The sequence below is a fragment of the Triticum dicoccoides genome, chromosome 5B, assembly GCF_002162155.2.
Source record: "Triticum dicoccoides isolate Atlit2015 ecotype Zavitan chromosome 5B, WEW_v2.0, whole genome shotgun sequence".
Classification (NCBI taxonomy): Eukaryota; Viridiplantae; Streptophyta; class Magnoliopsida; order Poales; family Poaceae; genus Triticum; species Triticum dicoccoides.
The window spans coordinates 73,220,374-73,247,482 of NC_041389.1; the positions used below are offsets into that span (position 1 = coordinate 73,220,374).

Here is a 27,109-nt window from a genome sequence, read left to right on the forward strand (position 1 = left end):
AACCGTCACTTCAACAAGTGTGTAGCAGGGCACAGGAAGTTGTTCCTGTGGCACGTACACCAACTGAAGTGGAAGCTTATGATAGTGATCATGAAACTTCGGATCGAGTCACTACCAAACCTCGTGGGATGACAAGGATGCGTACTACTTCAGAGTGGTACGTAATCCTGTCTTGGAAGTCATGTTGCTAGACAACAATGAACCTACGAGCTATGGAGAAGCGATGGTGGGCCCGGATTCCGATAAATGGCTCAAGGCCATAAAACCCGAGAGAGGATCCATGTATGAAAACAAAGTGTAGACTTTGGAAGAACTACTTGATGGTTGTAAGGCTGTTAGGTACATATGGATTTTGAAAGGAAGACAGACAATGATGGTAAGTGTCACCATTGAGAAAGCTCGACTTGTCGTTAAGATGTTTTTCGACAAGTTCAAGGAGTTGACTACGATGAGACTTTCTCACTCGTAGCGATGCTAAGAGTCTGTTGGAATTATATTAGCAATTACTGCATTATTTATGAAATCTTGCAGATAGGATGTCAAAACATTGTTTCCTCGACGATTCTTGAGGAAAGGTTGTATGTGATACAACCGGAAGGTTTTGTCTATCCTGAAATATGCTAATAAGTATGCAAAGCTCCAGCAATCCTTCTGAGGACTGGAGTGAGCATCTCGGAGTTGGAATGTATGCTTTGATGATGATCAAAGATTTTGGGTGTATACAAAGTTTATGAGAAACTTGTATTTCCAAAGAAGTGAGTGGGAGCACTATAGAATTTCTGATAAATATGTTGTTGACATATTGTTGATCAGAAATGACGTAGAATTTCTGGAAAGCATAAAGGGTTATTTGGAAAGTATTTTTCAATGGAAAACCTGGATTAAGCTACTTGAACATTGAGCATCAAGATCTATAAGGATAGATCAAAACGCTTAATAGTACTTTCAAATGAGCATATGCCTTGATGTGATCTTGAAGGTGTTCAAGATGGATCAGTCAAAGAAGGAGTTCTTGCCTGAGTTGTAAGGTATGAAGTTAAGACTTAAAGCTCGACCATGGCAGAATAGAGAGAAAGGAACGAAGGTCGTCCCCTATGCTTAAGACATAGGCTCTACAGTATGCTATGCTGTGTACCGCACCTGAAGTGTGCTTTACCATGAGTCAGTCAAGGGGTACAAGAGTGATCCAAGAATGGATCACAGGACAGCGGTCAAAGTTATCCTTAGTAACTAGTGGACTAAGGAATTTTCTCAATTATGGAGGTGGTAAAAGAGTTCGTCGTAAAGGGTTACGTCGATGCAAGCTTAACACCTATCCGGATAGCTCTGAGTAGAGATACCGGATACGTATAATGGAGCAACAATTTAGAATAGCTCCAAGTAGAACAGTTATTTGGAATAGCTCCAAATAGAACGTGGTAGCTGCATCTAGGAGATGACATAGAGATTTGTAAAGCACACACGGATCTGAAAGGTTCAGACCCGTTGACTGTAACCTCTCTCACAAGCATAACATGATCAAACCCAGAACTCATCGAGTGTTAATCACATGGTAAATGTGAACTAGATTATTGACTCTAGTAAACTCTTTGGGTGTTAGTCACATGGGGATGTGACCTTGAGTGTTAATCACATATCGATGTGAACTAGATTATTGACTCTAGTGCAAGTGGGAGACTGTTGGAAATATGCCCTAGAGGCAATAATAAATTGATTATTATTATATTTCCTTGTTCATGATAATCGTTTATTATCCATGCTAGAATTGTATTGATAGGAAACTCAGATACATGTGTGGGTACATAGACAACACCATGTCCCTAGTAAGCCTCTAGTTGACTAGCTCGTTAATCAATAGATGGTTACGGTTTCCTGACCATGGACATTGGATGTCGTTGATAACGGGATCACATCATTAGGAGAATGATGTGATGGACAAGACCCAATCCTAAGCCTAGCACAAGATCATGTAGTTCGTATGCTAAAGCTTTTCTAATGTCAAGTATCATTTCCTTAGACCATGAGATTGTGCAACTCCCGGATACCGTAGGAGTGCTTTGGGTGTGCCAAACGTCACAACGTAACTGGGTGGCTATAAAGGTACACTACGGGTATCTCTGAAAGTGTCTGTTGGGTTGGCACGAATCGAGATTGGGATTTTGTCACTCTGTGTAAACGGAGAGGTATCTCTGGGCCCACTCGGTAGGACATCATCATAGTGTGCACAATGTGACCAAGGGGTTGATCACAGGATGATGTGTTACGGAACGAGTAAAGAGACTTGCCGGTAACGAGATTGAACAAGGTATCGGTATACCGACGATCGAATCTCGGGCAAGTACCATACCGCTAGACAAAGGGAATTGTATACGGGATTGATTGAGTCCTTGACATCGTGGTTCATCCGATGAGATCATCGTGGAACATGTGGGAGCCAACATGGGTATCCAGATCCCGCTGTTGGTTATTGACCGGAGAACATCTCGGTCATGACTACATGTCTCCCGAACCCGTAGGGTCTACACACTTAAGGTTCGATGACGCTAGGGTTATAAAGGAAGTTTGTATGTGGTTACCGAATGTTGTTCGGAGTCCCGGATGAGATCCCGGACGTCACGAGGAGTTCTGGAATGGTCCGGAGGTAAAGATTTATATATAGGAAGTCCTGTTTCGGCCATCGGGACAAGTTTCGGGGTCATCGGTATTGTACCGGGACCACCGGAAGGGTCCCGGGGGCCCACCGGGTGGGGCCACCTGCCCCGGGGGGCCACATGGGCTGTAGGGGGTGCGCCTTGGCCTACATGGGCCAAGGGCACCAGCCCCTAGAGGCCCATGTGCCAAGATAAAGGAAAAAGGGGAGAGTCCTAAAGGGGGAAGGCACCTCCGAGGTGCCTTGGGGAGGATGGACTCCTCCCCCCTCCTTAGCCGCACCCCTTCCTTGGAGGAGGGGGCAAGGCTGCGCCTCCCCCCTCTCCCCTGCCCCTATATATAGTGGAGGGGAGGGAGGGCATCCACACCTGAGCCCTTGGCGCCTCCCTCCCTCCCGTGACACCTCCTCCTCTCCCGTAGGTGCTTGGCGAAGCCCTGCAGGATTGCCACGCTCCTCCATCACCACCACGCCGTTGTGCTTCTGCTGGATGGAGTCTTCCTCAACCTCTCCCTCTCTCCTTGCTGGATCAAGGCGTGGGAGACATCGTCGAGCTGTACGTGTGTTGAACGCGGAGGTGCCGTCCGTTCGGCACTTGATCATCGGTGATCTGAATCACGACGAGTACGACTCCATCAACCCCGTTTACTTGAACGCTTCCGCTTAGCGATCTACAAGGGTATGTAGATGCACTCTCCTTTCTACTCGTTGCTGGTCTCTCCATAGATAGATCTTGGTGATACGCGTAGGAAAATTTTGAATTTCTGCTACGTTCCCCAACAGTACTACCGCCCTGAACACCGGTAGTACCGGTTTGTCAAGACAAACGGAACTTCTGTTCCATCACCGGTCTACCACCATACCCGGTACAGAAGGGTGTCACCCCTGAGCGGTACTTGGAGCAGTGGTTTGACCGGAACTGCATGCCAGCGGTACAACCGCTCAAGAGAGCGGTACTACCGCCATGAGCAAAAATGTACAGTCACAGAGGACTTTGGGAACCTCTCTCTCCTCGAACGGAGGGTATATGGTGGGTGCAAAGAATGTGTACGTGTAGTGATTCACCCAATACCTTCCGATGAGGATTCCCACTAAAAAGTACGGATATTCTATGACCAAAGGAATAAAAAAGTCAGAAACTCCATCTTCGATCTTTTCCACATAGAGGGAAGGCCTAACCGTCTTGCGCCACACAATGTGTACCTGAGAAAACTAGGACGCACGATTAGTCCACATGCGTGTTGTCATCATCACCAAAACCCTAAGGCAGGGAATGCCCTTACAGACCATCTGTCCACCCTCCGGCTACGCCACTGGCAGTGGTGACTTGGTCGATGGATAGCGCAACGCACTCCTTGGTAGGGCTTATATGATACGTTGGGAGCATTTGGTAGATTCCATTACCATGAGACCCAACGAGAACGTGTAGCTAACTCCCACCGAGGTCCAACGGTGACCCAGTCTCTGTTGATTTTTCTCTTGGTTGCTACCAGAATTACATTTTTGCCACTATCAGAATTCAAAGTTGATTGCCGCTACAGTGGATTATTCGTAGAATGAGCCATATGGACACAACTTATCATTCAAGGCACGGCCAAATTTCCACAAGTCATGCCAAAATAATAGTTACAAATCTCTGTGAAAATACATAGCATTTCTCAATAAGGAAAAGATCATCATAAATCAGCGGAGATTTCCTTTTCATCAGTATGTAGCAAAAACTGAATCATTTGTTCAAGTGCCTCGTTGCAGGAAAAAGCCCATGCACAGGCGAAGAAACTGTTCCGTAAAAAACCTTGAAAGTCTAAGTGAGTTCAATCGACACCATTCTAACAGCCAGGAGTTCTGCTTTTAGACTGATATGTAGTACTCCCTCTGTTCACTTATATAAGACCATTTTGACAGTTCAAATTAAACTGTCAAAACGTCTTATATAAATGAACAGAGGTAATAGGAGAGAACATAGGCCCTCAGCCAAACTGAAAAGAAAGAACTATGAGGCATGTCAGACTAAGGCGTAAGTTTAAGTGTTTACTCTGCTTTGGAGCTGAGTTTAAAAAAAATCACGAATGTATACTAGTACAATGTAAAACCGCTTAGCTAATGACACTTTATAATCAACTAATGTATCTGGCACACCAAAGTTTTTTTGAAAATTTACCGAACGACTCGATCCCCACTCGATTCATATCCCACGTCGCTCGTTCCCTGCTCGGCTGACCACGTCCCACCACGCGGTGAGCACCTCCCGCGGCAGCGAGGTCAGCGGCGGCCTTCCCGGCGGCCTCAGCCCTGACGGCCTCCCTTTTCAAGTGAACTGCACGAGCTCCTCCCAATCGCCCGCACAAGGGGTCTCCGGCTGGACGTAGTACTTCGCCGCCGGCAAGGCCCAAACAGGCTCGACCACGGACTGGACGCCGACGGGTTCATCGGCACCGCGCCAGATGGGACGTGTTCCGCCCGGACGGCGGTCTCCCAGGCCTCCAGCCACTCCAAAGGCTTCCATGTATTGTAGCACCACGCTGGAGGACGACCCAATCATAAACGGCTGCCATCTCTGGCTATAACAAAGTTGTACTATCTTGTTATCAGACATGGGTTAGCAGTAGCATTGATTGACTGAATAATCTGACATGTGAACCGAAGTGGATTTCATGGCAAATTCTGAACAGAAGAGAAACACCACCTATCCATCTATGTGGATGTGTTCCTCTGCTCCAAAATTCCGAGGAATTTTCTTAGCTTTCGAAATGGCTAGAGACCAGTATTTTGCAACACCACTTATCAATACACGACGAGCCAGGAAATTGTACTGTTAGTTGCAGTATTTCCCTGAACAACACATGACTTTACACATGAGAGATTTCCTGAAGTCCAAGTCACTCCCTGCCTTGGTCTGAATTTTTCTGATAAGGACACGGGGCGACTATTCATGAGATGAAAGATCGCCTTCTACTTAGCTGAGAAAAAATCTGCGTAAATTTGTGTCTACAAGACCCGCCTACAAGACTGACTTTGTCAATGCCGTGCCCATCTCGTTCTACAACCGAGAGATCGAATATGCACCACAAGCTGTTGGATGGACTATTGGTGGAATACTGAAAGTAGTGGACTACTCACCAATATATCCAAGGGTTTCTCTTGTGATTGTGTCGCTCACCACTCACCAAGGTCACCACCGCTGCCCGGCCATGGCTTCACCTCCATGGGTTAGCCTTGTGCTGCTAATCCTAGCAGGAGTTGCCGCATGCCACGCCCGCCCACATTTTGATGGCGATGCCGTCATTGATGAGATGACCCAGCCCCTGCGGCCATCCATGATCTCATGCTCAACTGCCAGCAACTACACCGACGGAAGCAAGTACCATGTGAACCTCGACCGGCTCCTGTCGTCCATCCCCATGGCCGCTGCCAACGACGGCGGCTTCTTCAGCCGTAAATTCGGCATGGAGGGTGATGAGGTCTTCGGCCTCTTCATGTGCTACACCGGCGACACCGACTCTGAGTGCCAGGATTGCCTCACACGTGCACCTGCGGGTGTCATGAAGCTGTGCCCGCACAGTCGGACTGTTCGTGCTGTCTACAACGCCTGCACCCTTCGGTACTCTGATGAGTCCTTCTTCTCCATCGCCGACCTAGACATAGCCGATCTCTCCGATGCGCCAAACATGGAATTGGAACGGTCCTCTTACCGTACTCAATATGGCGGAGGTGGAGATAGTTATGCAGCTTGGTACCAGGGAGTCGTACCACTCGTAGGCTACGTTGTGGACACGGCCGGCATGAGCCGCATGAGGTCTGAGCTTATTCGCCGGCTCATGGGGAAGGCGGGCCAAGCGGCCGAGAGGATCGCCTCGGGCACAGAACGGTTCACTGACACACAATGGGTGTGGGCGGTGGCGCAGTGTACAAGGGACCTGCCGGCAAGCGAATGCACACGTTGTCTTATGCTCCTACTACACTGATCAGCTGCCGCGGTTGTTCCCGAACAACAGTGGCGGCGCCATCAAGGGGTACAGCTGCTACTTGGGGTACTCCATCCTTGCCGACAAGCCATCTACTGTGCGGCTTAACAGGTACCTGTACAGCGAGAACTATCAGAAGGACATGGCGGCCCAGGAGTTGGAGCGCGAGAGGGCGATGGCGGATGAGGACGCGAGGCGCAGAAAAAAGCGGCGAAAGATTGTTATCATTGTCAGCCTTGTTGCCATCGCCGTGGCGCTCGTGGTCTGCCTGATCGGCCTGTTGATTCGGTTCATGTGGTACCGGTGGCGAGGCTGGGTGGCAGCAGGCAGGGTTGCCATGGGATCATACATGGAAAAACTGACGAAAGAGGTGGCCTACTTCCGCAGCAAATGCGACGTCGCCGTGAAGAAAGTATCCAAGAGCTCTCGTCAGGGCTGGAAGGAGTTTGTCTCTGAGGTGAGGATCATTAGCCGACTCCGTCACCGGAACCTCGTGCCGCTTGTTGGATGGTTCTATGGCGGTGACGACGATGTTCTTCTGCTTGTCTACGAGCTGATGCCCAATGGCAGCCTGGACGCTCACCTGCACAAGCCGGACCACCTGCTGCCGTGGGCAGTCAGGTATGGGGTCGCACTCGGCCTCGGCTCCGCACTGCTGTACTTGCACGAGGAGACGGAGGAGCGCATTGTGCACAGGGACATCAAGCCAAGCAACATCATGCTAGACGCGTCCTTCAACGCCAAGCTCGGTGACTTCGGGCTTGCGAGGTTCATCCGCGATGGCCGGGGCTCGCTCACGACGGGTGCAGCTGGGACGCTCGGGTACATGGACCCGAAGTGCGTGTTTGCGGGCACAGCCATAGTGGAATCTGACATCTACAGCTTCGGTGTCGTCCTGCTCGAGATAGCCTGTGGTCGGGCGCCAGCGGTAGCCGTAGACGACGACGACGACGGAGCAGTTATCCACCTGTTGCAGTGGGTACGGGAGTCATACGGCAGAGGGGCCATCCTTGAGGCAGCCGATGCCCGGCTGGACGGCAAGTTCGACGAAAAAGAGATGGAGCGTGTCATGGTGGTCGGGCTTTGGTGCGGGCACCCCGACCCCAGCCTGAGGCCGTCCATCAGGCAGGCTGTCAGCGTGCTGCGTTTGGAGGCCCCGCTGCCGAGCCTCCCAGCGGAGATGCCGGTCCCAACATACATGATGCAGCCAGCGGCTGATGAATCTGTTGGCTCTTTCGTGGTCAGTAGTGGCGGGGATGCCAAATCAACTCATTCGGTTCGGGGCAAAGTCGAGTAGATGACTACTACATCCCCGATCTGGACCTTTAGGATCGTTTCAGAAATTTCCAAGTATTAATGAAAATCACTATGTATGTATTGTATATTTGTATCCTTTTCAAAATAATATATTGTATATTTGTATAGTGTATGCTTGGACCGATCCGAGCTCTAACAAAAATTGAGCTACTTTCAAAATAATGCGTGCATATGCGTGTAGGATCTCCCACCAATTTACAGTGTTGACGCGGTTGCTTTTCCATGATTCAAATGAAATTCGATCCGTTGGGTGTGCAGGTATGATTTTTAAGCTTGATTTCCTTCTAGAGTTATTTTTATACGGCAACTAGCAGGAGCGTTGCCTATGCATTATAGATTCTCTGACTGAAAGTTTGTAGAGGTGCAAAATGCAGCGCTGTCTCTTCTCTGATCTCGGCGCCGAGGCATGTGTTCTCAGAGTCCGCCACTGCTTGATGGGCCAGCCCTTGCTGCAGGTCTATGGGTCTATCTCTCCTTCGTTCTCGTCCTCCCAGCTCGGGTGTCACCGTGGTAACACTGCTGTAGTCGTCGTCGTTTCCACCATCACCTCGCTTGAGTTATTGTTGCCTTTGTACTGGGAGGGAGCTCTCGTTTCGAGTATTCATGAAGCTTCTTCATGGTTGCTTCATTGAGAATTCGAGACACACAACTCGTAGTTCATTTCATCTCTGCCATGCCCTGGATTTTAGGATGCAGCAACTCGCAACGATGGGACGGTTCTGCTGCTGCATTGACATGGCCGGCTGGGACCGCCCGTCGATGTGCTGCGCTCGTTCGAGGCACCACTGTAGGAGGAGTAGATGCTGCCTGCCAAATTTCCTGAAGTCCAAGTCACTCCCTGCCTTGGTCTAAATTTTCTGAAAAGGACACAGGGCGACTATTCATGAAAAAGGAAGACCGCATTCTACTTAGCTGAGAAAAATCTGCGTAAATTTGTGGCTACAAGACCCACCTACAAGACTGACTTCGTCAATGCCGTGCCCATCTAGTTCACCACTCACCGTGAGATCAAATATGCACCACAAGCTGTTGGAATATTGAAATCTGTAGACCACTCACCAATATATCAAAGGGTGTCTCGTGTGAGCTGTCGCTCACCACTCACCAAGATCACCACCGCCATGACTACTCCATGGGTTCGTCTTGTGCTGCTACTCCTGGCTGGCGTCGCAGCATGCCACGCCCGCCCACATTTTGACGGCGGTGCCGTCATCGATGAGACGCCCCAGCCCCTGCGGCCATCCATGATCTCATGCTCAACTGCCGGCAACTACACCGACGGAAGCAAGTACCATGTGAACCTCGACCGGCTCCTGACGGCCATCCCCGTGGCCGCCGACTCCAACGGCTTCTTCAACGGCACATTCGGCGCGGTGGGCGACGAGGTCTTTGGCATGTTCATGTGCTACGCTGACGACGCCGACTCTGAGTGCCAGGACTGCCTCACCCGCGCCCCGGAAGGTATCATGAAGGTGTGTCCTCACAGCCGGACGGTCCGCGCTGTCTACAGCGCCTGCACCATCCAATACTCCAACAAGTCCTTCTTCTCTGTTGCTGACCTTACCGTGGTTGACATGGTCGACCTTTCGGTCGCGCCCCGGCTGGAACAAACCCCTTACCCAACTTGGAACAACAGAGACCCTGAAGGTTGGTACCAAGGAGTCGTACTCGTAGGGTACGTTGTGGACACTGCCGGTATGAGCCACGCAAGGTTTAAGTTGATCCATCGGCTCATGGTGAAGGCTTGCCAGAGGGATGAACGGATCGCTGAGGGCAGACAGAAGTTCACCGATCCGGAGTGGGTGCAGGCGGTGGTGCAGTGCACGAGGGATCTGCCGGCGAGTGAGTGCACCCGCTGCCTCACATATTACACCGATCAGCTGCCACGGTTGTTCCCAAGCAACAGCGGTGGCGCCATCAAAGGGTCAAGCTGCTACCTGCGCTACGCCATCCTTGCTGACAAGCCGCGCCCGCGCACTGTGCGGCTTGAGAGGTACCGGTATAGGGAGGGATATGAGACAGAGGAAAATGAGCGTGAGAGGAAGATGCTGGTGGAGCTCAGAGAAAGCCGACGAAAGGTTGTCATCATCACCAGCCTTATCACCATCTCCGTGGTGCTTTTTGTCTGCCTGATCGTCCTATTGGTTTGGTTCATGTTGTACCGGTGGCAAACATGGGTGGCAGCGGCCAGGGTTGCCATGAGATCAGTGTTGTACCGGTGGCGAACATGGGTGGCAGCGGTCAGGGTTGCCATGAGATCTTACATGGAAAAACCTCCTAAAGAGGCGGCCTACTTGCCCGGCAAAAGTACACGCCAAGACGAACTCGAGCAAGGGACTGGGCTGAGAAAATTTAGGTATGACGAGCTCGCCGCTGCCACCGACAACTTCTCTGGTAGGAACAAGCTGGGAGAAGGAGGCTTCGGTTCTGTGTACCGAGGGTTCCTCCATGACATGAACCTTCACATTGCTGTGAAGAAAGTGTCCAAGAGCTCTCGTCAGGGCTGGAAGGAGTTTGTCTCCGAGGTGAAGATCATTAGCCGTCTCCGGCACCGGAACCTCGTGCCGCTCGTTGGATGGTTCTATGGCGGTGACGATGATGGTCTTTTGCTCGTGTATGAACTGATGCCCAATGGTAGCCTGGACGCACACCTTTACAAGCTGGACCAGCTGCTGCCATGGGCAGTCAGGTATCAGGTCGCGCTCGGTGTGGGCTCAGCGCTGATGTACCTGCACCAGGACACGGAGGAGCGCGTTCTGCATAGGGACATCAAGCCGAGCAACATCATGCTGGACGCGTCCTTCAATGCCAGGCTTGGTGACTTCGGGCTTGCGAGGTTTATCTGCGATGGCCGGGGCTCATTGACGACGGGTGCAGCCGGGACGCTCGGCTACATGGACCCGAAGTGCGTGTTTGCGGGCAAAGCCAGTGTGGAATCTGACATCTACAGCTTTGGTGTCGTCCTGCTCGAGATGGCGTGTGGTCGGGTGCCAGCGGTGGCCGTAGACGACGATGACGGAGTCGTCATCCACCTGTTGCAGTGGGTATGGGAGTCGCATGGCAGAGGAGCCATCCTCGAGGCAGCCGACGCGCGGCTGGACGGCAAGTTCGACGAGAAAGAGATGGAGTGTGTCATGGTGGTCGGGCTCTGGTGCGGACACCCTGACCCTGCCTTGAGGCCGTCCATCAGGCAGGCCGTCAGTGTGCTGCGGTTGGAGGTGCCGCCGCCGAGCCTCCCGGGGAAGATGCCGGTGGCGACATACATGATGCGGCCAGAGGCTGATGAATCTTTCGGCTCTTCCGTTGTCAGCCACGGCGGCGGCAGCGTGGACTCCGGCATGACTCATTCTACTCGAGGCAAAGTCGAGTAGACAAGACAACTGCATCCCTGATCTGGGCTTTTAGGATTGTTTCAGAAATTTTCATTTACCTGCTTGTAACAAAAAAGTCACTTCATATGTACTATAATATTAATGTATGCTTGGACTGAACCAAGCTCTAACAAAATTTGAGCTACTTTCAAAATAATGCATGCATCTGCATCTAGGATCTCCCACCAGTTAGTTGACGACGATGACAGTCGCTTTGCCATTCAATTCAGATGGAAATGAAATTCAATCCGTTCTATGTGCAGGTATGAGTTGTTGCTGCCTTCTTTTTATTTATTTATTTTTCGAAAGGGAGTTGCCTTCTTGTTTAGTTTCGAGTATTCATGATGAATCTTTATCATGCTTGCTTGATCGAGAATTCGAGGTGCAGATTGGAGTTCATTTCATCTCTGGCATGCCCTGAATTTTAGGATGCAGCTACTTGGGTCGATAGGGCGATTCTGCTGCTGCATTGGCATGGCTGGCTGTTGATGCGCTGCGTTTGTTTGAGGCACTCCCTCTTCGGTCTGTCAAACTTGCTGAAGTCCAAGTCACTCCCTGCCTCTATGTGCCAGCTCTTCGCTCTGAATTTCTGAAAAGGACACAGGGTGACTATTCATGAACTGAAAAATTGCCTTCTACTTCTAGATGAGAAAAATCTGTATAATTTTGTGGCTACAAGACTCGCCTAGAAGACTGACTTTATCAGTGTTGTGCCCATCTCATTCTAGAACCGAGAAATTGGTTCGCACCACTTCCTCTTCTCTTCCTCCTCATTCCTTGCTTCATTCAGACCCGTTTCTCTTCTTAACTGTTGTATTAAGATCACAGCAAAGCTGCTGGCTTATAGGTTCCAAGATGTCATTATAAATCTGGCACATATAAACCGATCTGGATTCTTGAAGTCAAGATCAATTCAAGACGGTCTTGCCTCGGCCTTTGAATACCTTTATCAGTGCCACCAGTCAAAGAAATGAAATTATAGTACTCAAATTAGATTTTGAAAAAGCGTTTGACTTGATTTAACACAATACCATTTTCGGTATCCTGGGTGCTAGAGGTTTTTGTCAGAGATGGCGTAAATGGATCAGAATGGTTTTTCGATATGGCACTTATGTTGTTCTCCTTAATGACCCGAACACTGCCCGTCGATGTGCTGCGCTCGTTTAGACGCCGCTGCCGGAGCCGAAGCCAAACTTGTTGAAATTCCAGCTCTCTGCCTGCCTTGGTCTGAAATTTCTCAAAAGCACACAGGGAGACTATTCATGAACTGAAAGATCTCCTTCCACATCTGACTGAGAAAAATCGGTGTAAATTTGTGCAACGGGACTTGCCTAGAAGACTGACTCCATCAATACCGTGCTCATCTTGTTCTAGCACCAAGAGTCGAAGATGCACCCCTTCTTCCTCCTCCTCCTCACTTTGTTGATTCCCCATGAAATCGTCTCCGGCACAACAGCCGCCGCCTTGTGTAACCGCTGGTGCGGCGACACCACCGTCCCCTACACCTTCGGCTTCTCCGACGGCTGCCCCATCGCCCTGTCATGCGACGCCGACACCTCCACGCCGACCCTCTCGTACACAGGAGGCAGCGGCACGTCGTACCGCGTTGTCTCCTTCAACTCCACCATCTCCACCGTCATGGTCAGCCTCCCTGTGTCGTGCATCCGCAGCGTCCCCGATGTCAGGAGGGCGCTCTCGGGCGCCAATTACGGCGTCTCCGCGCGCACCATGCTCTCCGTCCGAGGGTGCCACAACGCGTCGGCATCCAGCTGTATCATACCCGCGGGCGTCATTTCGAGGCTGCTCGACACGGCGCGGTGCGACGGCAGCGATGCCTCCGTGAAGTGTGTCGCCTCCGTTGCGCCGAACGCATCCGCGGGGTTGGCGTACAGGCAGTTCCTGCGGTGGGAAGACGTGTAGAAGGCAAGCTGCGATGACGTGCTGGCGTCGGGGGTGTGTCTGGACATGGTGGATGGGGTGCTGTCGCTGGCCAACGAGGTGGCGGAGCTGGCGTGGTGGCTCAACGGCACGTGCGTCGTCGGCGGCGGGGGTTGCGCGGCGAACGCGACGTGCTCCTATGTAAATACGCCGAGCGGGTCGGTGGGGCGGTGCACGTGCGTGGCAGGGATGAACGGCGACGGGTTCTTGGCTGGAGACCGATGCTACGTCGGTGAGCACTGCTTCCACTTACACTTCCCCTGATTTTGTTTCCAATACATGTCTGAATATATAAGTAGTGATGAATAGTCCGCATAATTTTTGTCAGATTTATAGTTTCCGTAGATTTAGTATTCCCGACGTATCGGGTTACATCATCGGGGAAGTCTGTCATCAACCGAGTATGGTTTCCGCTGCTGAGCGCCCGAAACATCTGTTGCGTAAGCTTTAACTTACTGAACTGGTAGAAGGTCTTTTATATGAGTCTGAGTTGGTAGAAGAGAAGTGGAACTATGATTTCTTAAGTTGTAGTAAGCTGCTATTAAGCGTTTTTTCCCAGTATATAACAGTATCTCTGTTAATTAATAAGAGTTCCTTAATCTAAGCTGATGATGCTGTGGGAAACGTCGTACCCTGCTCTGGGCGACGCCTGCATGTTATATTACCAGGGGCGCGACTCCCTGGATAGCGTACAAGTGGTTTAGATTACAACTTGGGAGAGAAGGAAGAGATATCTAGTTACAAAGGATAACAGAGAATATAAACTGACTATCTCTATCTCTACCTCTAGTCTTCGGCTACAAGGAAAGGAAGGAAGGTGCCGGCTAGCTAGACTGCCGAATCATGTACACATGTGCTGGTTTAACACCCTCCCTTAATCACAACTTGATCAAGTTGAGATTACGCTTGAATTCCTCAAGACTCCTTGTAGGTAATGCTTTTGTGAACCCATCTGCAACTTGATCTCGTGAGTGCACAAAACGAATCTCCAATTGCTTATTAGCCACCCTTTCTCGAACAAAGTGAAAGTCTATCTCAATATGTTTTGTCCTGGCATGGAAAACTGGATTAGCAGATAAATAGGTAGCACCAAGGTTATCACACCATAGACACGGGACTCGAGTGTGCTTCACACCAAGCTCTTTCAACATGGACTGAACCCAGATAATCTCTGTTGTGGCATTAGCTAGTGCTTTATACTCAGCTTCTGTGCTTGATCGTGACACTGTGGCTTGTTTCTTTGCACACCAAGATATTAAATTTGGTCCAAAGAATACTGCAAAACCTCCAGTGGAGCGTCTGTCATCTGGACATCCTGCCCAATCAGAATCAGAAAAAACACTAACAAAGGTTGAAGAGGACTTGCTGAAAGTAAGACCAAGGGCCATAGTATCTTTTACATATCTCACTATACGTTTTGCAGCAGTCCAATGATTTGTAGTGGGAGCATGAAGAAACTGACATACTTTGTTAACAGCAAAGGAAATGTCAGGCCTTGTTAAGGTTAGATACTGAAGAGCTCCCACTAAGCTTCTGTATCTGGTACTGTCTTCTTGACTCAAAGGTTTTCCCTCAAAAAGTGACAGTTTTTCTGTGCTAGATAGTGGTGTTGGTGAAGGCTTACATCCTTGCAATCCAACTCTCCTTACCAGATCAGTGGCATATTTTTCCTGAGAGAGATGAAGGCTATCTCCATGCCTTTTAACTTCAATACCCAGGAAGTAATGCAGGTCTCCCAGATCCTTAAGAGCAAACTCAGCACTCAAATCCTTTAGCAGTCCTGACACAGCTTCATTAGATGAACTTGTGACAATGATATCATCAACATAAATAAGAACAAATATAGATGTATTTGACTTATGGTAGATAAACAAGGATGTGTCAGATTTTGAAGGGAGAAAGCCAAGTGCTTGCAGTTTCTGACTCAGTCGTGAGTACCACGCCCTAGGAGCCTGTTTCAGTCCATATAGAGCTTTGTCAAGTTTGCAAACATAAGATGGTTTGCTTTTGCTTTCAAACCCAGGAGGTTGCTTCATGTATACTTCCTCTTCCAGAACACCATGAAGGAACGCGTTCTGTACATCTAGCTGTCTAAGACTCCATCCCCTGAAAACAGCAATAGACAATACGAGGCGAATAGTAGCAGCTTTAACAACCGGACTAAAAGTGTCCTCATAGTCTATGCCATACCGTTGTTTAAAGCCCTTCGCAACAAGTCTGGCCTTGTAGCGATCTATAGTTCCATCAGATTTTCTCTTTATTCTGAAGACCCACTTGCAATCAATCAAATTTTTACCCCGCCGTGGTGGAACCAGGTGCCATGTTTTATTTCTGCGGAGTGCAGTGTATTCTTCTTCCATGGCCTTCTTCCATCGTGTATCGCTAAATGCCTCTTCAGTAGTGCTAGGTTCACCTGTGGAACATGCCAAACCAAATTTCACAACTTGTTTATAATTAATAGGTTTGGTTACCCCTCTTTGTAGGTGTGTACGCGGAGCAACTGCCGTAGAAGATCCTGCTAACGCCTGAACGGGCGGCGATCCCGAGGCAGATCCTGTCGGCGCTGCTGTAGCAGCCTCGGACAGATCAACGGGATCCTCTGCGGCTCCAGAAAATGCCGGCTCGGGTGCATGCGGCACAGACGATCCCACGCCAGGTTGCCCATCATGCGGCAATGATTGGCTGGGCCCGGGCAAATCAGCGCCGGATCGCGTGCCAGGGGACGAGACAGGATCGGCGTCGGGATCCGTGTCTGTCTCACGCCCGTGCGGTGGAGGGCTCGGCTGCTGCCATCGCCGCATGTAGTGGCGGGGCCCGCTCATGGCCCAACGAGTCCCAGTGGGCCGGGTGTCTACGCCAGATTGGTGCGGGCTGGAGGCCGCATCAGGACCGATGGAGGAGCGCCGCGTGTCGCTCGTGGATGCGCTAGCGCCACGCCTGGCTGGCGACGCAGATTCCAGCGCCCTGCCGCCTGCCGATCCCGAGGCGGATCTGCTGCAAATTTCCTGCGCTGCTGATCCCGAGGGGGATTTGTTCCCCAACACTTGACACATAAAATGTGAAGTGTTTGTGGTTGTTGCTTCACCATTTTCTTCACAATTAAGCTCATGCACACGGTTATGAGAATTAGTCAACAGTTGATCATCGGAATTATTTCCCCCTAGATCAAAACCGGTGAGATTTGGTGGTAAGAGGAGAATTTCTTGACGTAGAAGTGCGCCGGCGTTGGGATGAAGTTTGGAGAAGGGAAATTGTGTCTCGTCAAAAACAACATCGCGAGAGATATACACATGACCCGTAGGTACATCAAGACACTTGACACCTTTGTGTTGGTTGCTGTAACCAAGAAACACGCATTGCTTGGATCGAAACATAAGCTTGCGATTGTTGTAAGGACGAAGATTGGGCCAACAGGCACATCAAAAAACACGAAGTGTTGTGTAATCTGGTTTTGTGTGGAGGAGTCTTTCCATGGGAGTTTCATTGTTTATGACACGACTAGGTAGCATACTGATGATGTGTATTGCAGCAAGAAATGCCTCATCCCAGAATTTGAGGGGCATGGAGGCGCCAGCTAAAAGTGCTAGGCCAACCTCAACAATGTGTCTGTGCTTGCGCTCAGCTAACCCATTCTGTTGATGAGCATGCGGGCAAGACACATGATGAGAGATTCCAAGTTTTTGAAAGAAAGAGTTTAATTTTTCATATTCGCCTCCCCAGTCAGACTGGAGGGCAATGATCTTGCTATTGAATTTTCGTTCAACCAAAGCTTGAAAATTTAGAAAAACTTTGAACACATCGGATCGTTTCTTAAGAAGATAGATCCAAGAGAACTTGCTATAGTCGTCAATGAAACTCACGTAGTAGGTATGTCTACCAACAGAAGAGGGTGCAGGCCCCCACACATCAGAGAAGATAAGTTGCAAAGGCATAGTAGAAACACTAGTGGAAATTGGATACGGTAATTGATGACTTTTAGCCTTTTGGCAAGAATCACAAATTGTTTCAACATCTCGCTCACCAACATATGGGAGTTTATTCTTCCTAAGCAACTTCTCAACTAAAGAAAATGAAGCATGTCCTAATCGATCGTGCCATCGTGTTGAAGACACTTTGGTGGCACTAAAAACTTGTTTATTCAATCTTCTAATCTCCGGGATCAAAGGGTAAAGCCCACGAACGCATCTACCTCGATATAGCACCTTCCTCGTTGCCTGATCCTTGATTAAAAAGAAGAAGGGGTGAAATTCAAGGAAGACATGGTTGTCAATGGCAATGCGATGAACGGAAAGAAGATTTTTAGAAGCACTAGGAACATGCAAAATTTTCCGGAGATGAATTTTTCTATGAGGGGTTTTAATAACTGAATGACCAATGTGACTAATTTTCATACCTTCTCCACTGGCGGTGTGGATGTGATCTTTGCCACGGTACTTCTCTCGCATAGTCACCTTGTCAAGCTCGCCGGTGATGTGGTTTGTGGCGCCGCTGTCGACGTACCAATTTGTGTTAACACCGTAGGAGCCATCAGCAGCTCCGGCCACTTTTTCATCTTGAGAAGAATCATCATCGTCCTCATCAAAGCGGTACCAGCAGTCCTTGGCAGAGTGCCCCGGCTTCCCACAGATTTGGCATCTGATTGTGTCGGGCGAGATCTACTGTTGGAGGAGCTGCCATTGTGCCGGCCCCTGTTGTTGGTGTAGGAGGGCCGACCGCCGCCACCGGGGCGTGCGGAGTTGTTGCTGCTGTTGCCTCCGCCGCCGCTGCCATTGCCCTTGCTGTTCCGCGGAGGGCCTCGATGACGTGAGCCCCCGCCACGGCCGCGGGTGGCAGCGTTGGCAGAAGATTTGAAGCCGCCTCCTGCGCCTGCTCCTTGGAAGATGGCCACCCATTGATCAAAATTGCTCATCATAGAGAACAACTCATCAAGGGTGACAGGGATGATCCGAGCGTCGAGGGCGAAGACGAGCGGTTGATACTCCATATCCAACCCATTGAGGATGTAGGAGATCAACTCATCATCTTGCAGGGGCTTTCCTGCTGCAGCTAGCTCGTCGGCGAAACCCCGCATGGATGCGAAGTAGGAGGCCACCGACTGCTGTCCCTTCTGCGCGTTCGTGAGCGACGCGCGGATGTTGTTGACGCGAGACAGCGATGTGGACGAGAACATGCTCGCCAATGTTGTCCAGAGTTCGTGCGCGTGGGCGATCGACGTCACCTGCACAAGCACTTCTTTGGAGAGGTTATTCAGAAGGTAACCAAGCACCAGTTGATCCTCTCGGATCCAAACCGAGTGAATCGGATTGGGGATGGACTCCTCCTTGCCATCCTTGTCCTTGCTGACGACGACCTTGGCCGGCTCCGGCATGCTCCCGTCTACGTAGCCGAAGAACCCTGCCCCCCGAAGCTGTGGTGTGATCTGAGTTCGCCATAGGATGTAGTTTGTTCGGGTGAGGCGTTCGGTGATCTGGCCAGAGAGGGTGGAGTTGGTTGCGTTAGAGGAGGCCATGGCAGGAGGTGCGGTGGTGGGAGGAGGAGATTGCTAGATGGGAAGAGTTAGGCTCTGATTAGCATGTGGGAAACGTCGTACCCTGCTCTAGGCGACGCCTGCATGTTATATTGCCAGGGGCGCGACTCCCTGGATAGCATACAAGTGGTTTAGATTACAACTTGGGAGAGAAGGAAGAGATATCTAGTTACAAAGGATAACAGAGAATATAAACTGACTCTCTCTATCTCTACCTCTAGTCTTCGGCTACAAGGAAAGGAAGGAAGGTGCCGGCTAGCTAGACTGCCGAACCATGTACACATGTGCTGGTTTAACAGATGCATGCTAGCCGTCTCATCTGATCTTGATTTTGCCCATCCCTGTATGAATCTCCAACATCGGATAGCTTTGGACGAGGAATATGATTTGGATATAAGAAAATTTCAAGCGATTAAGATGTAGCTAAACCATTCCTCCAAATTAGTTTGCTATTGTTTAGAAGCTTAACTTTGACATCTGCTATTGCTTGTTCCCATTTTTTCATGGTGACGGTGCATCCCTGCGTGGTGTCTCATCAAGCTCAAAGCGCCGAAAACTAACGTATTATTACCAAAAAAGGCTTTCGCCCCGCTTTATATATAAAGCAAACCGCCACAAAGCATACAACCAGAAGCAAGTCCACACACACCCACCCAAGTCTCACGGCAAAGTACATAGGTTCTGTTGAGGGCACAGCTCAACAAGCCCAGAAAATAAAAAAGAAAACAAAACACGGCGGTCGAAGGAAGCCTCTAGTCTGGATCCGGCGGTGGCGGCGGACGCGGCGGCGACAGGCGGACGGCCATCGAGCGAAGGTCGTCGATGAAGGCTGAGATGGCGTCGCGGTCCGGGGGGCGGCTAAGCGGCCGCCAAAGCTGCAAGAAATCCGAGAGTTTGAAGAGCGCGTCAGTAGCCTGTCGAAGGGGAGTACACTGGATCACAAGCTTATTGCAAACAGTCTAGAGGGTCCAGGCGAGGGCCCCAACCTCAAGCCACCTAATGTGGCGAGAAGTCGCGGGGGACAGCTGGAGTTCAGCAAATAAGTCCGGGAAATTGGTGTGGCATCAATTTCCACAGACCACCTCGCGAAAACAGCTCCAAAGGAACTGGGCGGAAACGCAAGAGAAGAAAATATGGTTTGAGTCTTCAGGAACACCACAGAGCGGACAGATGCCTATACCCGGGCCATTGCCGCTCTGTGGTGTTCCCGAAGACGACTAATGAACGGGAAGTGGCTGGAGGGAAGTGGCTGGAAGGAGTTCGTCTCCGAGGTGCGGATCATTAGTCGTCTCAGGCACCGGAACCTTGTGCAGCTCATTGGTTGGTGCCACGGGGGCGACGAGCTCCTCCTCGTCTATGAGCTGATGCAAAATGGCAGCCTCGACGCTCATTTGTACAGATTTGACTGCATGCTGACATGGCCTGTTAGGTATGTTGCTAGTTAATTAACCATTCGAACAAGTCCACTAGTGCAGAACCGGTCTTTAGTGCCGGTTCGTAACGGCCTTTAGTGCCGACCGGCACTAAAGAGTGGGGACTAAAGGCCCTCCCCTTTAGTACCGGTTCGTCACGAACCAGCGCTAAAGTGTCACCACGTGGCACGAGCCAGGCCCGGGTGCGTGTAGGACATTAGTACCGGTTGGTAACACTAACCGGTACTAAATGTTTGGGGGTGGCTTTATTTTCCATTTAATTCTTTTTTGTTTGCTGGTATTATACGATACTACAAATTGTACACGTTATGCATATATATAAATAGATTTTCTCGTCGTACGTAGAACCACACACACACACACACACACACACACACACACACACATATATATATATATCATCGAATGTCTCACAACCAACACCATCAATTATTCAAACATACACATGTATATATATACATATACAATTTCTCCTACATGTTGCCTTGGTGCCTTCAGAGCACGATGACAAGTGGTTCATGGGGGCGGTAGCGGGTAATAGTATTCTCCTTTGGGATCTATGACCTGGTCGAGCAAAAATCCCGCTATTTCCTCTTGAAGTGCTAGTATGCGGTCCGCTGGTAGGAGCTGCTCCCGCACCTCTCTGAACTGTTAAGAAGGAGATCAATATGCATGTGTATTAGTTGTGTGACTAGATATGGATAATGGTGTGAATAGTGTTCTGACAAACGTACCCAGTCCTGTCTTTGAGATCTGCTCCTTTCGGACGCCATCATGCGAATGTTCTCGCGAACATAGAATGCACACAGATCATTCCCCTGCGCCTGCTTCAGGGTCTTTACAAGAATGGAATTGAATCAGATAATGATTAATCAAGCATGATAATTAATTAATGCTATTGAAACAAGAACTAAAGAGATGGTAGCTAGCTAGCTACCTAGTACTACTTAATTACCTACCTTTGGTCGATACCAAAACAACTTTTTTGCCCATGTGCCTGGAGTCATCTTGATGAACTTTTCCCAAGCCCTGTCCTCCGGCAAAGAAAATTAATAAATGTGTTATTAAATAGTTCATATCAGGAAATGACGAACTAAATAGGCCGAGATATAGTTAATAATGATTGAAATTACCTGTTGACTATCTCCTTCGCGATGGTGTAGTCTTTTTCTTCTTTAAGTAGTGAGTCCAGTACTTCAACTTTTCCTTCCTCAACTTTAATGTCTAACAAGATTCAGTGGAAACTGCATGTGCACACGTTTGCATGTCTTAATTAAGCGGGCATGTGCATAACACTCATCAACTATCGTAAACCCTATACACTTAATTATTAACATCTAGCTAGCTAGTAAGTAAAAAACAGAATTTGTAGTACAAGACAGTGTGACTCACAGAAAATTGTAAGGAAGTAGTATATCTTCATTGGTATTGAGGCGCTTGAAGAACTCTAGAATGCTTTCCTCTACACTTGCTTGATAAATTGGAAGATTCCATGTGTACTCATTAATGGTATTTGGGTCAATGAACCCAATGCCATAGCATCCAGATTTTTTCATTTCATACATCTTCATCCTGCATAGAATACCACAGAAAATAATATAGTGAGGATAATTACATGTAATGATTGATCAAAATGATCACTACAACTAGCTTGAGACTTAAATTACAGAAATAAATCAGTTATAGACAATAGCAACTGCCGATAGACTTGTCGAGTGCGTCTTGATTGTATAACTGAAATAGTTCTGAATACTCAATGGACAGAGCTTTCTCATGGAAGTAATGCTCCTCCTTGACATTCACCATGAGGGACACTCAATTGGAAATCTTGGTAATGTTCATGTACCATTGATGCAATTCATACATTCTCGTTGGGAGGTTCTTGACCTTGTCTGGCTCAACCAAAGGTTGGCCCCGGACATATTTCCAATTTATTTCCTCCTCTCTAAGCCAAGGCATGGGCTCGATTTCGAGGAGTTGTCCAACAGTGATCTTGAACATTTCAGCCTGCATTATATGCTCCTCGGTTATTACCACATCGTCCAGCTGGGGAACGTTAACGGTTTGCCCACAATAATATTGGGCGCGCGTACTCTCATATGTTGTTGGCACAACAAGCGGGGGGATCGATTGCGCCGCCTGTTCTCCCAGCTGGGGAACGGTTTTCCCGCATTTTTTCCAGCTGCTTGTTGGCTCAAGCTCGAGCTCGCTTCCTTCTGTAGCCGTGCTTGATGTAGCTTCCTGATTTGACGCTCATAGTCTGAGTCAACAGGCATGGGAGCTGGTGCTCTAGCCATACGAATGAAGTGGTCAGTCATTTTCTCAGGCACTTTCTCCTTTGGCGGCGGTGCCGGTTTCGGTCCAAAATGGGCGTCCACTTGGGCCTGCACTATGGCTGCGTTTTGCTCCTCGGTCATGTCGTAAGGCCTCTGAGGAAGAGGAGCGAGGCTTGGACCATATTTATATCGCTTGTCTCTGCCTGTACTTCCTATACTACCTCGACTCTTATCGCTATGCACCATAGCTGCGACGTGTCTCTTCTGCGATTGCTGAGACGGCGGAGACGACTGACGTGGCTGACGCTGTGCCGGACTTGAAGCAGGAGGAGTGGCCTGACGCTGTGTCGGACTTGAAACCGGAGGAGTGGCCTGACGCTGTGCCAGACTTGAAGCAGGAGTCTGCTCACGCGTTCGGGGACTTGGAGGAGGTGGCGGACTTCGAGGAGGAGTCGTCTCACGCGTTCGTGGACTTGGAGGAGCGGGAGTCTGCTGACTCGGTGGCGGACTTCGAGGAGGACTCGGCTCACGCGTTCGTGGACTTGGAGGAGCGGGAGTCTGCTGACTCGGTGGCAGACTTCGAGGAGGAGTCAGCAGACGACGCGGTGTCGGTGGACTTGGAAAGATGATGCAATCCTTTCTCCATAGGATGATACGATGTATGGCCTCTCCCAGTGTGCGCTCGTCCTCGCCTCCAGCAATGTCAAGTGCTAGCCTCGAATATGGCTCCACCACTTCATCAACCATGACACGAGCATAGCCTTCTGGAATCGGGATGCAATGGAAGGTTGCTTCGGGGGTAATTGTAAAAGCAACACCGTCCGCCACCTTCATAGATATGTTCTTCATTTTGGAGTGTAGCTCACAGTTAGTGTTCTCTATGATGTCATCCACAGGGTACGTATCCAGCAGTGTGTCGCCCGAAGCAGAACCAACGCTGCTCTCGGCATGGATGGGGCGGTGCTATCCAATGCTGGACGATCATCCGCTTGCCGCTGCCGCTGCTGAGACCCCCTTTCCTGGCTAAGTGAGTCGATCTTCTGCTGCTGCTGCTGCTGGAATTTGAGTGCCAAGTCCGCGTGCCTTGCTTCTAGGCCTTGAAGGCGTTCCGCATCCTGCTTCCTCTGCTCCTCCTCCAGCTTTCTCTTCTTCTCCTCCTCCATCTTCTTTCTTGCACGGGACCTGTAGTCGTCGTTCCAGTCCGAAAAGCCCTCATACCAGGGAATAATGCCCTTGCCTCGTGTTCTTCCCGGGTGTTCAGGATTTCCCAGGGCGCGCGTAAGCTTGTCGTGCTCTCTGTTGGGCGTGAACACCCCCGTTCGAGCTTCTTCTATTGCGTCAAGTATCTTTTGTTCGGCTCCTTTTAGACTTGCCTTCTGCGAAACCAGGTCTGTCTTCGGGTCCAACGCCCCCCATGCGCATAGAACCAAGTTCTGCACCTGGGGGGCCAGTTCCTAATAACCGGAGTGATCCCTGCATCCTCCATCTTTTGCTTAGACTTATCCCACTTAGGCATTCCCACCTCGTAGCCACCTGGACCCAGCCTATGGAACTGCGTCTTTTTTGCGGCATTAGCCTTGTTTTTTATCGACCGTTCCTTAGATAATTCTGAATCCTTGAATTTCACGAAATCGTCCCAGTGTTCTCTTTGCTTCTCTAGTGTTCCCGTGAATTCTGGAGTCTTCCTCTCTGCAGCGAGGTAGTTGGCCCATACAGTTTTCTTGTGGGTGTTGAATGCAATTGCCATCTTCTTAAGAGCAGCGCCCTTGACTTTGTCCACATCTGCTTTAGTGAAATAATCTGGTAGGGTGAAATGTTCCATCAAAGAATCCCAAAGGTTTTTTTTTGCCCTGTCATCGACCCAAGTAACACATGGACGTTTAGTTTTTGGCTCTTTCCATTCTTGAATGGAGATCGGGAGTAGGTCCGTCACAAGAACTCCGCACTGACGAGTCCACTTGTTCGCAATGTTCTTAGGCGTGAGGGGTTCGCCACCAGGTTTGACGGAGTCGATGTTGTACTTTACACCCTCCTTCAACTTTTTGCCCGGGCCTCGCTTTGTCCTGCTGTTTGTAGAAGCAGATTTGCTCGATCCGGAGGGTTGAAAGAAGAAAGATCGATTCGTTAATATATCTTCAAATAAAATAAAACATGTGATGATCACCAGATGCCTGCTTATATAAATATACCTCGCCGGTAGTCTTTGTTATTTGAAGATCAGCATTGTCTGTGTCATCATAATCATAATCATAGTTCATTACTTTATCAGCTCGGTCGTTGAGATCGAATATCTTTTCATCACCCTCTCCGGTATTGTTCAGATATTGGGAGCCGTCATCTGCTTCATTCAGATCGTCATCTAGCCTGCGAGGGCTGCGTATGATGTCGAACAATTCCTCTTCCCTCTCTCTCTCTCTGCCGGTATTGTCCGCCATAGTTTTTACTTAACTAATACAGGAGAAATATAAAACAATTTAGTATTCAAATTACAATGCATGGATGCAATCAATAAGGAAAAACTGAACCATATAGTACATAATATATGCACCGTCTTGATTAATATATAATCTCAAATACATCATCGTCTCGAATAATATATATAATCTCGAATACATCATCTCGAATATTATATATTGAATACATCACTGGCTAGGTACCTAATAAAGATCGAGTACTACAGAAGAATCAAGGGCGCCACTCGCTGTTCCTGGGGCGCGGGCAGTGAACACCCAAAGAGAAGGAACCATCACAGGATCATATATCTCCGGTCATCTGCCCAAAGAACCTGCCAAGTAGTGGAGAACCTGACGTCGTCCATAGCAGCCATGTAGCGATGGACGTGCTCGTCTTCCTCCCTGACACAACGACGCACCACCTCTGGCGAGGCCGGCTGCTTCTGCACCGAATGTGGCCCACGCGAACGCCACCAAAGGAGATCAGGGTCGACGATGGGACCCGAGGCCGGGTTCCTCACCAAGCGGCGCGCCCCTCCAGGTAGCAACTCCCAGCCCGGCTGAGCCCAGTCCCGGACATTGGTCCTCTGAAGCATGACATCGTCGCGAATGGGTCGACTGCGAGGATGCGGGCCGGGCATATCGTCGAGAACAAATACTATATGCCCGCAAAAAGTAACATTTTTTAAATGATTGGATTGTGATAACTAAAATTCTATATGCAAATTCTAACAATTTGACATTAATCTAATTCATCTAACTAAAACTAATTCTAAAAATTCTAACATTTCTGATTGTATAACTAAAATTTCTAATATTTCTATAACTAAAATACAAAAAAATTGCTAACATTTCTATAAATATGTTCATAACTAAAAAATAGAAAAAAATTATAACATTTCTATATATATAACTAACATTTCTAATATTTCTATAATGAAAAAACAGAAAATTTTCTAACATTTCTATAGATATTTCTATAACTAAAAAACAAAAAATATTCTATAAGTAAAATTTATAACAAAAAAACTAGTGTGTGTGTGTGTGTGTGTGTGTGTGGACATGGCGGCCGGGGCATGAGCTCACCGGCGACGACGGGTGCTACATCTTGAGCTTGCGTTGGTTTTCCTTGAAGAGGAAAGGGTGATGCAGCAATAGTAGCGTAAGTATTTCCCTCAGTTTTTGAGAACCAAGGTATCAATCCAGTAGGAGGCTCCTCAAAAGTTCCACGCACCTACACAAACAAACAAAGAACTTGCAATCAACGCCATAAAGGGGTTGTCAATCCCTTCATGGCCACTTGCGAAAGTGAGATCTAATAGAGATAGTATGATAAGATAAATATATTTTTGGTAATTTATAATATAGATGCAAAAAATAAAGATGCAAATAAAAGTAGATTGGAAGCAAATATGATAAGAGATAGACCCTGGGGCCATAGGTTTCACTAGAGGCTTCTCTCAAGATAGCATAAGTATTACGGTGGGTGAACAAATTACTGTCGAGCAATTGATAGAAAAGCGAATAATTATGAGATTATCTAGGCATGATCATGTATATAGGCATCACGTCCGTGACAAATAGACTGACTCCTGCCTACATCTACTACTATTACTCCACACATCGACCGACTTCTGCCTGCATCTAGAGTATTAAGTTCATAAGAACAGAGTAACGCTTTAAGCAAGATGACATGATGTAGAGGGATAAACTCAAGCAATATGATATAAACCCCATCCTTTTATCCTCGATGGCAACAATACAATACGTGTCTTGCAACCCTTTCTATCACTGGGTAAGGGCACCACAAGATTGAACCCAAAGCTAAGCACTTCTCCCATGGCAAGAAAGATCAATCTAGTAGGCCAAACCAAACTGATAATTCAAAGAGACTTGCAAAGATAACTCAATCATACATAAAAGAATTCAGAGAAGATTCAAATATTATTCATAGATAAACTTGATCATAAACCCACAATTCATCAGATCTCGACAAACACACCACAAAAAGAGTTTACATCGAATAGATATCCACAAGAGAGGGGGAGAACATTGTATTGAGATCCAAAAAGAGAGAAGAAGCCATCTAGCTAATAACTATGGACCCGTAGGTTTGTGGTAAACTACTCACAACTCATCAGAGGGGCTATGGTGTTGATGTAGAAGCCCTCTGTGGTCGATT

General features: G+C 48.8%; 1 protein-coding gene and 3 pseudogenes across 1 annotated transcript; 3 read left to right on the forward strand and 1 right to left on the reverse strand.

The window, feature by feature from the left end:
- The first annotated feature begins 5,787 nt into the window (after positions 1-5,787).
- Positions 5,788-7,934, forward strand: LOC119307429 (annotated as a pseudogene).
- A 932-nt stretch (positions 7,935-8,866) lies between these two features.
- On the forward strand, positions 8,867-11,562 carry LOC119307430 (cysteine-rich receptor-like protein kinase 10). The gene has a single exon (XM_037583506.1). It carries the CDS (start codon positions 9,051-9,053, stop codon positions 11,298-11,300), a length of 2,250 nt encoding a protein of 749 aa, XP_037439403.1. The 5' UTR covers positions 8,867-9,050; the 3' UTR covers positions 11,301-11,562.
- Positions 11,563-12,689: 1,127 nt separating this feature from the next.
- Positions 12,690-27,109, forward strand: part of LOC119309113 — a 72,610-nt pseudogene continuing 58,190 nt past the window's right edge.
- LOC119313385 lies at positions 18,132-18,270 on the reverse strand (annotated as a pseudogene).